Source organism: Podarcis raffonei, chromosome 5 (assembly GCF_027172205.1).
Source record: "Podarcis raffonei isolate rPodRaf1 chromosome 5, rPodRaf1.pri, whole genome shotgun sequence".
NCBI classification, from domain to species: Eukaryota; Metazoa; Chordata; class Lepidosauria; order Squamata; family Lacertidae; genus Podarcis; species Podarcis raffonei.
In genome coordinates this window covers 55,949,874-55,965,572 of record NC_070606.1, presented here as the reverse complement: position 1 = coordinate 55,965,572, position 15,699 = coordinate 55,949,874, and the positions used below count along the sequence as shown (strand labels likewise).

General features: G+C 40.0%; 1 protein-coding gene across 1 annotated transcript in view; it reads left to right on the top strand.

The window, feature by feature from the left end:
- SORCS3 (sortilin related VPS10 domain containing receptor 3) overlaps positions 1 to 15,699 on the top strand; it is a 431,276-nt gene that overhangs the window by 295,532 nt on the left and 120,045 nt on the right. Inside the window, exon 6 of the mRNA XM_053389270.1 lies at positions 13,333 to 13,397. Within this exon, the coding sequence (XP_053245245.1) occupies positions 13,333 to 13,397 (65 nt within the window). The remainder of the gene's footprint in view (positions 1 to 13,332; positions 13,398 to 15,699) is intronic.

The window sequence follows — 15,699 nt, the reverse complement described above, 5'->3', positions numbered from 1 at the left end:
AATAGAACTTCTCTCCTGATCTATTCCAGATTCAACTGATTTAAACCACCAAACAGAGAACCTGAATTTAAATCACCCATTTAAATCAGCCAGTCTATTAGCGCTTATTTTGTAAGGAAAGGTGCATTGCATTGCAGCTTGCCATTGAAATATGTTATTTTACAACTAAACAAGACCTTTACTGGTACACCTTACTTTTAAGATACATGTTCATATTGTCAGGAATTGTACTATTATAGCCAGTGCTTTTTTTCTGGGGGACACAGCGGGATGCATACCCCTAAACATTTTGTGAATCTATGTTTGGCCTCGTTGAGGGGCAGTATTTCAATATGAGTAGGAAAATGAGAGTACCCTTAAACATTTTTTAAGAAAAAAGGACTGATTTATAGCATTGCAGTTCACCAGTTTCTCAGGTAAGAAGGAAAGCCAATTGTTTAGGTAAAAGCTCTCAGAAATATTTTGAGAAAAGGGTTACCGTAATCATTTTCAGTCAGATAACATATTATTTAATGGTGACAGAGTCCAATTCAGATTTGAATAATTTTCTACACTAGTGTCTTTGCATTTATGTCACTGTGCTGCTCAGTAAGGAAGATTATGCTTGATTTTAGCTCTGAAGTTAACATGTGTATGCTACCAAATAGAATCCATGCACCATTTAAAAGTTTGCTGACCTGTTGTTGTAAGACGCTGAGTCAAGGCCCAAACCAGGGGCAACAATGCAAACAGAATACCAAAAACAACAACAACAACAACAAAATGGTAAATGCACAGGAAATAGGCTGCCATCTTAGGTGCATGCATAGAAATTTCACATGTGTACCATGTGGAAGGGAAAAAAATGCAAGAAAAATGGAGTGTGGATGACAGCAGCTCTCAGCATGTATAGCCACTATATTAACTAGTGTACTTTAACAGAAGTTTTTATATTAAAGAAACAGCCAGCTGGAACATATGATAAAATACTCAGGCAATATTAACAAAGCCTGAACATAACATAATTATTTCTCTCTCTCTCTCTCTCTCTCTCTCTCTCTCTCTCTCTCTCTCATTCACCACTAACCTCCTCAGTCAGTAAGCTGGTATATCAATACTATAGGTGCCTTCTTCAGATTTTAATCTGTTTGTGTACTTTTGCCAACTGCAAAAAAATGTAGACACCAATTTAATTACAGTATGCTATCATCTTTGGCTGTCCTTTGATGTAGGAGAGATTAATTCATCAGCTAGTTCTTCATAAAATGCACATTCCAAATGACTGCTCCAAAAGATAATGCTTTACATTTTCAGTTGTCTGAATCTCACAGGAACAACACACACACACACACACACACACACACACAGAGTGTGTGTGTGTGTACAACAATTGTTTCTACACTAGTAGTTTTACTTGGTAAGTTTAAAAATGGCTTGGATTCTAAGATAAGATCTTTTTTTTTATAATAATTTTTTATTACAGATTTTTATAACAACACAAACATATAACAAATACATAAACAAACAAAAAACACAATCAAAACAAAAAACATGTACCATTTCATATCTTAGTTTCTTACACCTTTCTTCCCCGACTTCCTCATGCCTCCCTTCTCTGTATTCCAAGTTCTTATCAATTACTCAGCAAATCTTCCCTTATTTTAATAAAAATTCAAGCTAATCTTCCTTATTCTCCTTGTCTTAACCATTACTAATAGTAACCATTTACTTTCCAATCCAACATCATTCTAACTCTCATTAATTTTGTAGTATTTCTTTAAATAGTCCTTAAACTTTTTCCAATCTTCTTGCGCTGCTTCTCTTCCCTGGTTTCGGATTCTGCTCGTCATTTCTGCCAAGCCCATGTAGTCTATCACCTTCATCTGCCATTCTTCCAGTGTGGGTAAATCTTGCGTCTTCCAGTACTTCGCAATGAGTATTCTAGCTGCTGTTGTAGCATGCATGAAAAAAGTTGTATCTGTCTTTAACACCCCTTGGCCGACAATACCCAAGAGAAAGGCCTCTGGTTTCTTGGTGAAAGTATATTTAAATACCTTTTTAAGTTCATTATAGATCATTTCCCAGAATGCCTTAATCTTCGGGCACGTCCACCAAAGGTGAAAGAATGTACCTTCCTTTTCTTTACATTTCCAACATTTATTATCAGGCAAATGGTAAATCTTTGCAAGCTTGACTGGGGTTATGTACCACCTATAGATCATTTTCATAATATTTTCTCTTAAGGCATTGCATGCCGTAAATTTCATCCCGGTGGTCCACAACTTTTCCCAGTCAGCAAACATGATATTATGACCCATGTCCTGAGCCCATTTAATCATACTTGATTTAACCGTTTCATCCTGTGTATTCCATTTCAGCAGCAAATTATACATTTTTGACAAATTTCTAGTACTGGGTTCTAACAGTTCTGTCTCCAATTTTGATTTTTCCACCTGGAAGCCAATTTTACTGTCCATTTTAAACACTTCGTTTATTTGATGATAATGCAACCAATCTCTCACCTTCCCTTTTAATTTCTCAAAACTCTGCAATCTCAATTTGTCCCCTTCCTTTTCCAAGATTTCCCAGTATCTTGGCCACTTTGACTCCATATTAGACTTTTTAACAGCCTTTGCTTCCATTGGCGATAGCCACCTTGGAGTTTTGTTTTCCAGCAAGTCTTTATATCTGACCCAGACATTTAATAGTGCTTTTCTGACAATATGGTTTTTAAAACTTTTATGTGCTTTAACCTTGTCATACCACAGATATGCATGCCACCCAAAAATATTGTTAAAACCTTCCAAATCCAAAATGTCTGTGTTTTCAAGAAGCAGCCATTCTTTCAGCCAGCAGAAAGCTGCCGCTTCATAGTACAGTTTGAAGTCTGGCAGGGCAAACCCCCCTCTTTCCTTTGAATCCGTTAATATCTTAAATTTAATTCTGGGCTTTTTGCCCTGCCAGACAAATTTAGATATGTCTTTTTGCCACTTCTTGAAACAGTCCATTTTATCCATTATTTGCAATGCTTGAAACAAAAACAACATTCTTGGCAATACATTCATCTTTATGACTGCAATTCGACCTAACAAGGAAAGCTTTAAATTTGACCAAATCTCCAAGTCTTTTTTCACTTCTGTCCAAGTTTTTTCATAATTATCTTTAAATAAATTCACATTCTTAGCTGTCATGTTTATACCCAAGTATTTCACTTTTTTAACCACAGTCAACCCTGTCTCATTCTGAAACCTTTCTTTTTCAACCTGTGTTAGATTTTTCTCCAATACCTTTGTTTTTGACTTATTCAATTTAAATCCTGCCAATTGACCAAACTCTTGGATTATTTCCAGAACCCTTTTCGTACTAGCTTCTGGCTCTTGCAATGTAAGTACTAGGTCATCTGCAAATGCTCTCAGTTTGTATTGTTTAGCTCCGACCTGAATCCCTTTAACCAACTGGTCCCTCCTAATCATATTAAGCAAAACCTCCAGGACCGATATAAAAAGTAATGGGGAGATAGGGCACCCCTGTCGTGTCCCTTTTTCAATCTTGAACTCTTCTGTAACCACATTATTTACAATTAATTTTGCTTTCTGTTCAGAATAAATTGCACCTATACCATTCTCAAACCCTTGGCCTACCCCCATCCCCCGGAGGTTCTTCAACATAAAGCTCCAAGAAATGTTGTCAAAGGCTTTCTCGGCGTCCACAAATATCAAAACAGCCTTAGTATTTATGTTCACTTCCAACTTCTCCAAAATGTCAATTATATTCCTTACATTGTCCGACAAATGCCTTTTCGGGAGAAAGCCCGCTTGGTCCCCATGAATCTCCTCCATCAAAACTCTTTTCAGTCTCTTTGCTAAAACATCAGCAAAGATTTTGTAATCCACATTTAGTAACGAGATGGGTCGGTAGTTCTTAAGTTGGGTCTTTTCAATCTCTGTCTTTGGTATAAGTGTAATATAGGCCTCTCTCCACGTGTCGGGTGCCTTCCTCCCCTCCATGATCTCGTTGCAGACTTCCTTCAAAGGTTGTATAAGCCCTTCCTTCAAAACTTTGTAATATTTGGAAGTCAGTCCATCCGGTCCAGGTGATTTGCCCAACGTCATGTTTTGAATGGCATCTTCTATTTCCTGTGCTGATATCTCCTGGTTCAAAATTGTCTTGCTTTCCTGCGAAATCTTTTTCAGCCCATTTTTCTCGAGGAATTGTTGTATATCTGTTTCTTTTTGCGGCCCTTGTGTGTAAAGTTGTCTAAAGTAGTTCTGAAAACAGTTCCTGATTTCAGCTGGGTTACTTATATTCTTTCCTTCCACTTCTATATTTGTTACCGTGTTGAGTTTTTGTCTCTTCTTTATTTGCCAAGCCAATAGCTTGCCACATTTGTCAGCAGATTCAAAAGTCTTTTGTCTCATTTGCTTAATTTTCCACTCTAATTCTTGATTCGTCAGTTCCATATATTGTGTTTGATAAAATTTGATTTCTCTTAAAATCTCTTGTGATTTTGGCTTCAATCTTAGTTTCTTTTCCCCTTCTTTTATCTTTTCCAGAATTTTTTCCTTCCTCTCATTTTGTTTTCTTTTCTTTAATGTATTTTGTTGTATCAGAAACCCTCTCATCACGGCTTTGCTTGCGTCCCATACTGTTCTTTTTTCTACTTTAGTCCTTAGATTGATTTCAAAATAGTCTTTCAAAGTTTTTTGGGCCTTCTTGCAAATCTCCTCATCTCTAAGTAAAGTGTCATTCATTCTCCATCTGAAGGAGCCAGTTGTTGTTTGCCTCATCACCATCCTTACTGCATTATGGTCGGAGAAAGTTTTTGGGCAGATTTCCACTCTCTTTATGTTCTGCGCCATACTGCTAGTCACCCAAATTTGGTCGATCCTTGTCCATGTCATTTTGGCTTCAGAAAAGAAGGTTCCCTCTCTTTCTAATGGGTGTTTTGTTCTCCAGATGTCTATCAAATCCATATTGTCAGTCATTTCAAAAAAGGTCTTTGGTAGTCTTCCATCTTTTGTTACTACCTGTCTTTGTGCTTTGTCCATATTTGTTGAAACCACTCCATTCATGTCTCCCATCATAATTAGATTATAATCCATGTAGTCCATCAAAGTCTCATGCAACTTCTTGAAAAATTCAGCTTTCCCTTCATTTGGCGCATAAACTCCCACTATCAGATACTTTTCTCCTTGAAATTGGATTTCAATTGCCAAATATCTTCCTTGGTCGTCTTTGAAGATTTGTTTTGGTTGCAGCTTTTCCTTTGCATAAATCACTACTCCTCTCTTTTTTACTCTGTCTGAAGATATAAATTCTTGTCCCAGTCTTTTATTTATTAATAATTTCCTATGTGCTCTTGTCACATGGGTCTCTTGTAAGCAAATCAAGTCCAATTGGTCTTTCTTTAGAGCATGAAAAATATTTTTCCTTTTTCTGGGAATGTTCAAGCCGTTACAATTCCAGGTTAGAAGTTGCAGAGCCATGATGGGGTTATTTACTCTTTCCTCCTACAGCTCCCAATTTTTGTTCCTCGTTTGTCGGTGGTTCCGTGTCCGTATCTAGTGAAGGATGCCCTTGCCCTGGAAACGTCTCTTTCTGTAGGTTTTCTTCGTGTTCTCCTAAGAACTTGTCTTTATCACTCACTGTCTTTATTCTTCTTTTCTTCCCCTTGTATTTAAAAGACAAGCCTTGGGGAAACTCCCACCTGAATTGAATGTAGTTCCTTTTCAGCAGTATCACCAGGTCCTTGTAGTGTCCTCTTGCGTCCAAAATGCTTTTGGGAATATCTTTAAAAATCTCAATGTGAAAATCTTCAATTCGAAGGGTTGTTTGGTAATGCAGGTTCAGTATTTTGTCCCGTTCCTCCTTTGATCTCAGAGTTATTAAACAGTCTCTGGGTCTGTTCTTCCTCTGCCTTGCTCCCAGTCTAAATGCACTTTCTATCTTAAATTCTTCTTTGTTCAGCTCCTGCTTCCAAAAGTCAGAGAATTCTTTTGTCAAATAGTCCACCAGGTTGTCTTCTTCCTTTTCCGGCACAAGTCTGATCCTTAGGTTCCTCTCCTTGCGTTGCATATCCTGCATAGAAAGTGCCAGTTCATATTCATCTAGTTTCTTGAACACTGGTGGAAACTTTCCCTCAGCAGCAGTTGCAATTTCTTTAGCTTCCTCAGCTATCTTTCTTGTTGTAGATGATTCTTCCAATAATTTCCCAATTGCTTCTGCATTTGAGTTCACTTTATTCCCAAGGTCAGTTATACTTTTTGTATTTGAATCAATTTTCCCAGAGATTTCTTCAATTTTCTTATTTGTTTCAGCAACTTGTACTTTGGTTTCTGCACCTTGCTTTTTTAATTCCTCTAAAGAGTCATTTATCTTCTCCAATACCTTAGCAAAGGATTCTTCTGAAGACATTATTTTCACTTTTGCCTTTGGAATAACTGTAGTTCCAGGGGCTCCTGATACAGAAGCCCTTCTTTGCATAAAAGATTCAATTTTGTATTGTCTGCCAGATCTCAAGGTTGTTTCTTGTAAATCCTCTTTCTTGTGAGATTTCTCTTTACCATCTGCCATAACAAAGTCTTTTACTCAAGGTCATTCCCACACTCTTGAGCTGTCAGACAAAAGTTCTCAGATTTTAAGCTCCACTTGTTGCTGAAATAATGTATAAGTCCTCTAGAGGGCGTACAGTCAGTTCTTTACTTTCAAATTTAGTCCCCCACTCTCCAGAAAATAAACAAAGTTCTTTTCTATTGTTCTTTCTCTTTCTAAAGAATCCAAGTCAATAATGTCCTGCAAGTAGCTTTACTGTGTAACAAAATAAATGTTTCAGGTTGAGAGTAGCCAAAGTCAGTTAAAGATACTTTTTTGCCTTCTTATATCAGCAATCCTTAGCCGGTGCCTTTTCTCCGGCAGTCCGATCCCCAGGTACAGGAGCAGCGGTGAATAACTCAATTTCTTTTAAAATGGCAGGGAAACACTTTAAAATCTTCTCCCCCCCCCTCCTGCCTTCGGGGAGGGAGTTCCTTACTTGGTGATGGATTTATTAGTTCCCACCACTCTCCTTTCAGACAGTTACAGCTGAAATGCCTTTCGCTTTGATCTTGCTACAGAACGGAAAGCAGACTTCCTTTTTGGTGCTTGTCCGTCTCGGTATCCAATTTCTTTAATTTTAGTGCCCAATTATATCTTAGCAGTCAATCCTACTCACGGATAGATGTTCCTTTTAGTCCAAATTCACTGGAAGAAGTCAGCGCTCTCCGCTAATGGCGACGCGGCTTCGCTTCGCAGGCTGGGTGAAGACGACTCTCAGCACCGCTCCACACACCCTCCGCTGATCCGCAGCCTTTAAAAAGGCTATTTCACAGCGTCGGGGGGGCGCAAAGGTGCCCGCCGAGTCTCCAGTTCACAGGCTACGCGCCTGTGATTTTTGGGGGTCCCCGCTCCGCCGTAGCTGACGGGACCCGAACCTATGAAGCAGATCTCTCCCGGAGCTCCGGGAGAAATCCGCCATTAAGCGCTGGCGCTAACCGGAAGTTTGATTCTAAGATAAGATCTTAAGGCAGTTGTGGGGAACTTTTGGCCATCCAGAGATTGTTCTCATGGAATACCCTGTGCTCCATGCCTGGTCTGAGAAGGAAGACGCTGGGAAGGGTCCCAGGAGGAGCTGAGGAAACCATGTGGCAGCCCCCCTCAAGCGATCCTAGAGAGAGAGACATGGAAGCAAGCGACAGCAACTGGAAGGGGGGGTTATTGTTTTGCTGTTTTGTTTTACTTATTTATCTCTTTTTATCCTGTATTTTATTTGGGTATGTGGGGTGTGTGGCTACACACCTATAGGGTGCAAGATGTGCCTGGTAAGGGGAGGGCTACTTAAGGTGTGAGGAGGCTGGTTCCCTTGTGGGCACAACTTTCCTGGGTGCACGTTTGGCTAAGGAGTTTTGTGAGGACCAAGGAACAATGGAGTGGGGTGGGAAGCAAAGTAATTCTACTAAGGTGGAGAGACTGTGGATAGGAAGGTAAGAAAGCATAATATTTTTTGTTCTGCTCCTGTTTTTGTGGGAATTCTTCAACATTTCTACTTGGGGGAGAACCCTTATAGCAGCAAAGCATTGACTATCACAGGAACAATACAGTATAGATGCTTCAGAAACTGAAAAAAGAAGTTTTTGAAACACACAGCATAGAGGCTACAATATCCACATACAAAACCATAATAAAAAAACCACTTAACACTACATAGTTTCGCCATTTTTGTCCACGATTTCCATTGAAAAATTGCTGAATGCTATATATTTCAATTGAAAAACCCTGCCAGGAATTATTCCATTCGAGCTTTAACGTGGCTTGGATCTTCCTGGGCAGCTGTGCTACTGCTTGAACTCATCATACGGGGCATACTTCAAAGCGAAGCACTTCTTAAGTATCCTTTTCTGTCAATGGGAAAGATGTAAGCATGTAACACAAGTCCTTTGTTGACACTAAACATACTTAACTTTGGCTTGTGGAGCTCAATTGTCCTGCACAAACAAGCTCTGCTGCATCAGACAGATCTGCATGGCTGTTTAAGGAAGCAGTTTTATTCTGCCATTAGTTTAGATGTCTGCTCCAGAGAATGCAGCCCGTTGGGAAATTCTTCTTCTGTCTAACAGGAACAGCAGTGAAAGAGCCCTATTTGCATTCATTTCACTGGAGCTTATGGAGAAGACATTGTTAGTGGTTTTACCCAGAGGCTGACTCCAGCCTTTTGCCTTAAATACCTTAACAGCTGGCAAAAACTAGTTTTGCTTAGCACTAGACCATCTCAAACTGCCTACTCCTGAAGTTGTCAGATCTTACTGGCCACAGGATGATCCGTCTTGACCAGCCAGCCTCTTTCTCTAAATAGTGTCCTGCTGAGAAAACAACATACTTATTTGCTACCATCTTCTCCAGTACTCATAATATTTAACATCTTCATGGCTAATCGCTTCTAGCTTTTTTATAATCCATTAAATATTTAAAAAGATGACCCAGTTGTCATTCAAAATAAAGGAGAAATTGTTGCTTTTGAAGCTAGCTGCAGTAATTCAATTCTGTTTTTAGTGTATTTGGGGCTGGGAATCTGATGTAGTGTCTCCTCCAAATTAGTTCTCTTGCTCTCTATTTCCTCTTTCTCATTCTCAACTTTGTAGACTCTAGTGAGGGCTGGTAATGGCTGAACTTTCCCCATTTGATTCTTTTGGTTGTCACCAGTAGGGATGGGGGAGAAATTAGGCTCAGTTCACATTTAAAGCCAAATCAAATTCATACTTTCCAAAATGAAATGACAACTGAAACGCAGACATCCTTCGAAATTTGCACTTCTCTAAATTTTTCAATGCAGCTCTCCAAACAATGTTTACAGAAATGAATTTATTATGAGAAAAACATGTTAGTGGGAAATTGCTTGCGGAAATGTGCACATTAGCCAAATGTGCATTCAAAAAGAATGTGTTTATTAGGAAAAATTCACACAAAAATCCTGAGTTTTCATGAGGATTTTTTTTTTAAAAAATGAAAATTGCTGCAGAAATGTGGAGAAGTGAATATAGGATTGAAAAATAAGAAACTCAGAGAATAAAAATTGATAGATCCTTCTATCCCTAGCCACCTGTTACAAGTATATTAAAGCACTATGAGCTAGGCAAATTCCTATTCCAGATCCAGCACATTTGAGGTTTAGTGACATCAGTGGTGCTCATCTCGTCATCTTTCTACAGATAAGGAGAGCTCACGTGTTGAGTTCTCTGGGGAGATTCCAAAGAGAGGATGTTCCCTGGGTTGGAATTTCCTGAAAAACCTGACATTGAGTTCATCTGCACAGCTGTTTTTTGTTTTTCTAATTCACATCTTGCTTTTTAATCTTAATGAGAAGCAAGTTATTCCACCCTCCCTCAGTTCCACTAAATGGGCAACCAATTCTTCCATATTATATTCACTATTATATGTAAAATACCATATGCATATTATAAGTGTATATATTCCAGGTTCCTAAAGTAGCCAGCTCATAAAGAGAGACATGCAGCAATGCACATCGCTGTATAAAATAAGTATTACTAATATACAATTATCCTGCGGAAATATAGCGGCTTGACTTGTATATGCATTATATGCATGACATACATATTTTTGGTAGATAAATCTTTTTTTATTTTTAAAAATCCAATAATGCGTGAGCAGTGTGGACACAAGTGGGCACTAGATGACAGATGTTGTCTGATGTGAGTAAAGCTCAGTCACAAAATGGTTATCCTCATCCCTCCTCCTTTTACAGGAAGTCTACCACTAAATCTCTCCCTCTTCACACCTGTTCTGCAAGATGTGTATGTCTGTGTGTCTGTGTGCAAGGAGTACACTTCTGTTAAATGTGTACTTTTAAAAAGACTTAAACCCTTAGAGGCTACATGATGCCATATACATTATTTATTATAAAGAAATGAAGAAAACTGTTAAGGTTGGTTTGCAAACACGTTTGATTGAAAAGCTTGTGGAGGTCAGGCTTTTGCAGAGTATGTGAAAACATTGAGCCCACTGGAAGCAATACGAGCCCAGAGGGAGAAACAAACAACACACCTTGTGCTGTGGAAAATATCTGATTCTTCAGAAATGTGCAGTTTGGGAATTAGGAAGGTTTTCAAGAAATAGCCATTTATGCAAGTGGTCTGAAGGCAAAGGGATCTTTTACTTTGCTGCTGCTAAGCAGGCTTGGGTCTGCATCCAGGCCACACATTTATAACACAATTAAGTCACCCCTCACAAAAAACAAACAAACCCCCCTTGGGAACTGTACTTTACCCTTAAAAAGGTAAAGGTAATGGACGCCTGACAGTTAAGTCCAGTCGCGAACGATTCTGGGGTTGCTGCGCTCATCTTGCTTTATTGGCCAAGTGAGCCTGTGTTTGTCCGCAAACAGTTTTTCTGGGTCATGTGGCCAGCATGACCAAGCTTCTGGTGAAACCAGAGCAATGCACGGAAATGCCATTTACCTTCCTGCCAGAGCGGTACCTATTTATCTACTTGCACTTTTTTGGGCATGCTTAGGAACCGCTAGGTTGGCAGGAGCTGGAACCGAGCAACGGGAGCTCACCCCGCCACAGGGATTCAAACCGCTGACCTTCTGATCGTCAAGCCCAAGCGGCTCAGTGGTTTAGACCACAGCACCACCCGCGTCCCTTACAGAGCTACAATTTGCCACACGGCTTCAAAGAATGTGTGTTAACTTTACAGTGGTACCTCGAGTTACAGACGCTTCAGGTTACAGACTCCACTAACCCAGAAATAGTACCTTCGATTAAGAACTTTGCTTCAGGATGAGAACAGAAATTGTGTGGCGGTGGCGCAGCGGCAGCCGGAGGCCCCATTAGCTAAAGTGATACCTCAGGTTAAGAACAGTTTCAGGTTAAGAACGGACCTCCAGAATGAATTAAGTTCTTAACCCGAGGTACCACTATACTTTAAAGGCATGTTGTGTACATAGTCTGGGACTGGGCAATGCCTAGATGGGAGATGCTCTGGGAACCACAGGTAAGCTGACTTTGATTCCTAGAAAGAAGAGAGGGGCAGGGATATACATGTAAAAGGGGAACCCTGACGTGTCCTTGATTTTACTTGTGAAGGTTTGGTTTAAAGAATGAACTTATTTTGTGTAAAATAATTTGTATCCCACACTTCCTTCATAAGATCAGAGTATTGCATAATGAAAACAGATACAAAAATAACAGACAACATGAAGCAATAATTCAGCAGCCAAAATATCTAGGAGTGCTCAGAATCCAGATTAAAAAGAAACATTTTAACTGGGAAGGATGTTAGCTTGGCTCCTGCTGCTGGGCTGCCAAAGCTGCCACCATGGCAAGCTCCTTTCCCTGTGTGAAATGGAGCACCACAATTCATGCTGCCCACCTTTGGGTTCCTTCACCTGAGCTTCTTTTGGGCAAAGCCTGAAACGGGCTGGAAAAGGAGCCCAGCCCTTATAAGTGCTAGTGGGTGTGTTGATATAGATGTGAAAAACCCTTTTGAGAAACTTCAGACAATGTTCTTCATGCTTTTAGCCAGCTGTAAAATCCCGAATGCTGCACATTGGAGTAGAATGTAACTCATTTTCTCATTGTATGATTAAAATGGTCCCAAGTTTCATGACCTTAAATGCACACAGACGGGCATATGCCCCATCCCCACCAAATGTAAGCAAAAGTAATTCTGATGTTTTAGTACAAAATGAAGCATACCAAAGAGCACAAAACAATACAGGGGAAATAACTCCCATGCCCACCGACAAACATTGCCCTCTGGCATAATTAGATAAAGTGTTTGCATTACTTCTCCTTTTTGTGTCATTATAAGTATCATTAGTATTTTTTTTCTAAAGCCAGCTCCAAATTGATGCACAACTAATAAGGCCAATTTGACACATCTATAATGGCCAGAAGTGGAGCATTTTGTGGGAACAATGAGTTATATGTCAAAGAGTACAGGGTGGCTGCAAATTCAATTAGAAGAACATTCTGCCTTATTACCATTCTTCAATGGATCTGGAATGACCCAAGGTGTTTTACCATTTGAGACAAAGAACATGGTGTTCCCCTTTTTCCACGTACAGAAGCTAATTGTGCTGGCACCTGAATCTTACTTCAAAATTGATGATGGGAGAAGACTGTACCTGAAGGCAGCAGGCTAACTTAGCGAGTGAAGGGAAGGTTATCCTTCAACAAATCACCACTGCTCCCCACTCTCCAGCATTTGCTGCCTAAGGCAATTGTCCCACTCTGCCTAATGGTAGGGTTAGCCCTGCAATAAATAGTTCAGCAATAGTGAAGGAGGTTTGCTGAAAGACACAGCTTGTTCACCTCCACTGCATGCAAACCATGTGCCCTTCCCCAAACACACATTCACATCTGCCTATGATACATTTGCACACTAGTTTGTGACAGCTGAATGAAAGAAGCAGCTCTGGAGGGTCTGTGCTAATCTAATAATTGGCTTTATATAAACAAAGAATGATCTATTCTTAATGAGTAAGCAGTAGCCAAACCCATGCCAGGTTCTAGGTAAGACCCTCTCCCTGGTGGATGAAATGGTATTAAATCTAAAGCCTCTGGCATTATTGTTCTTTGTGCTTTTTGAACTAGGCTATGTATTAAATCCAAGGACCTTGCCTTTCATGGGGCTGTTTCATGCACTAAATCCATTCAAGTCTCAGGGTGGCTCGTTTCAAATGGGAAGAAGCCAGCTGCTTTTCTCCTCTTCATTTCCTATCTGCCTTGACCTCTGCTTTCTATTACAGCATTCTGCCTTTCAGATTGATTTGTTTCTCTTCTTCTTCTTCTCTCCCAGGTCCGTCACGGGTTTGGACAAGGAGCCTGACCTTGTACACATGGAGGCTCGCACAACAGATGGACGTGAGTGTCTCTGCGCCGAGTCTATAAAGTCAGAGAGGGAGAAACTGCATTTTCATTTGGGTTGTTTTGGGTTCTTGATTTGCATTCTAATTGATAGGGAAGATGTGGGTCACCAGGCTCAATTTGCTGAGTGTTTCTATCCTTAAACTCCAAGGGGAACCAAGAGTACAAGTTTCATTCCTGCAGAAAAACAACAGCTAAACTCAGAAAGCAAGCAAGAGTAAAACTCTTTGGGCAGGACTGAAAACTTGTGCTTGGGATATTGTGAATGCACATATGGCCAATAAAGCTCCCTGCCAACAATCTATAGGCCACCCCTATTTTAGGCGTGACCAATATGTGTGTGATCCCACATTGAACCTGGAAGTGACCTGGAAACTTCACAAAAGATGTCACTATAAGGTTGGAATGGGGGTGGGACGGTGTGGGGCAGGGACAGGGCGGGGACAGAATGGGGTGTTTCAATTCCACACTATTTCACACAAGCATGCAATGACCCCAAACGTAACCCACATGCAAATCGGGGGTTGACTCTGTCTATCTACGTCTATATCCATCTATCTACCATCTATCTATCTATCATCTATCTATCTATCTATCTATCTATCTATCTATCTATATCTATCTATCTATCATCTATCTATCTATCATCATCTATCTATCTATCTATCTATCATCTATCTATCTATCTATCTATCTATCATCTATCATCTATCATCTATCTATCTATCATCTATCTATCTATCATCTATCTATCTATCTATATCTATCTATCTATCTATCATCTATCTATCATCTATCATCTATCTATCTATCTATCTATCTATCATCATCATCTATCTATCTATCATCTATCTATCATCTACCTATATTCCTGGGCCAGGGAGCCGGTCTCCTCCTTCCCTGCTGTTACCTGCACCATCTTCCTTCATTTTCAGAATATGCCACCAGGCTATACTACTGATACAGTTATAGCTGGAGTACCAATACTTGCTCCTTTCAATATGGCATTTCTAGAAACTACTGATTTCTGTATTGTTTTGGCCATCCATGTTTTTGAGCAAAGGCCTTATTTGCTTCCCGTCTTGTATGGCAACAACACAAGCCATTGGAACACACTTATTGGTTCCTTGGTGATATTTTTATTTTTAGCAAAGCAGCTTCAGGAGGAGAATTTGAGAACTGAGGAGAACCTGGAGATACTGAACTCTTTCTACCCCCTCTCTCCCCCCCCCCATTCTAAACTCACCCCTGCAAGGTTTCAGTTACATAACAACGGGGATTCTCATGATTGCACAGACTTCTTCGTTTCACGTGGTTCTGAAGAAATGAAGGATTGGACATAAATTCCACACAGGGGAGGGGGTTGACCCTGCAAGTGCCCCAATTGAATTCTTGTGTGCGTGACTGAAGAAAGCACAGTCTGCAAAGAGGAGACCTCCTCCTGGATTCTGCTCACACAACCTGCTTTCCTCCACCACCTACCCCATCATCCTCACCCAAGGCAACCCCCACAAAAGGCTCATTTTGTGGAATTGCAGGTGGCAGAGGGCCGTATTAAAGACCAGCAGCAAGTAAAGCACAATGTTAGTTGCCAAGTTTTTTTCTGCACAACAGCATAGAAGCTGAGTCACAACCACCATGATAGCCAGTGAAAAATGAGGCCAGTATTATCCTTTCCAGCCTTTTGGTTGCTCATAGGACAAAATTCATGTTTGGGGTGAGCACCAGCCTGCTCACCATCTCAAGAGGAAATAGTGTCATGTGTAATTAGCCTAGGAAGTGGTATTTGCCATTTCATGCTTTGGGAAAATCCTTGTATTCTCAAGGACTTAGGGGTTTTCTCTGTTATTGATCAATTGACTTTGATTTTTTCAGTCAGCAGGAAGAAAAAGCACTCACCCATAAAAGTGGTTATTTATCCCAATATTGTAATTGAAAGTGTGGTCTGGTTTAAACATGTTAAATCAGTTTGAATTATTCTCAATACTTCAGTACTATCATTGTTTAAAAAATCCATGAGTTAGATCTGTTGTGTCTGGAGTATTGTAATGGGCAGAAGAACTACAGTTGCATCTGTGAAAATGATTCTCCATATGGAGAACTCCCTCCACAAAACACCTCAGAAAGATGCTTTGTTTTGCTGTTCAACATCCTGAAATGTAATTTTCATTTTTAATGGCACATAAACATTAAAAATTCAAACCCAAAACATAAAATTGCATTCACTTCTAAATGTCAGTGAAGCTTGTGCTAAATTTTTCCCTAACCAGTGTGAGGCCTCTAACTGATCAAATCTGTG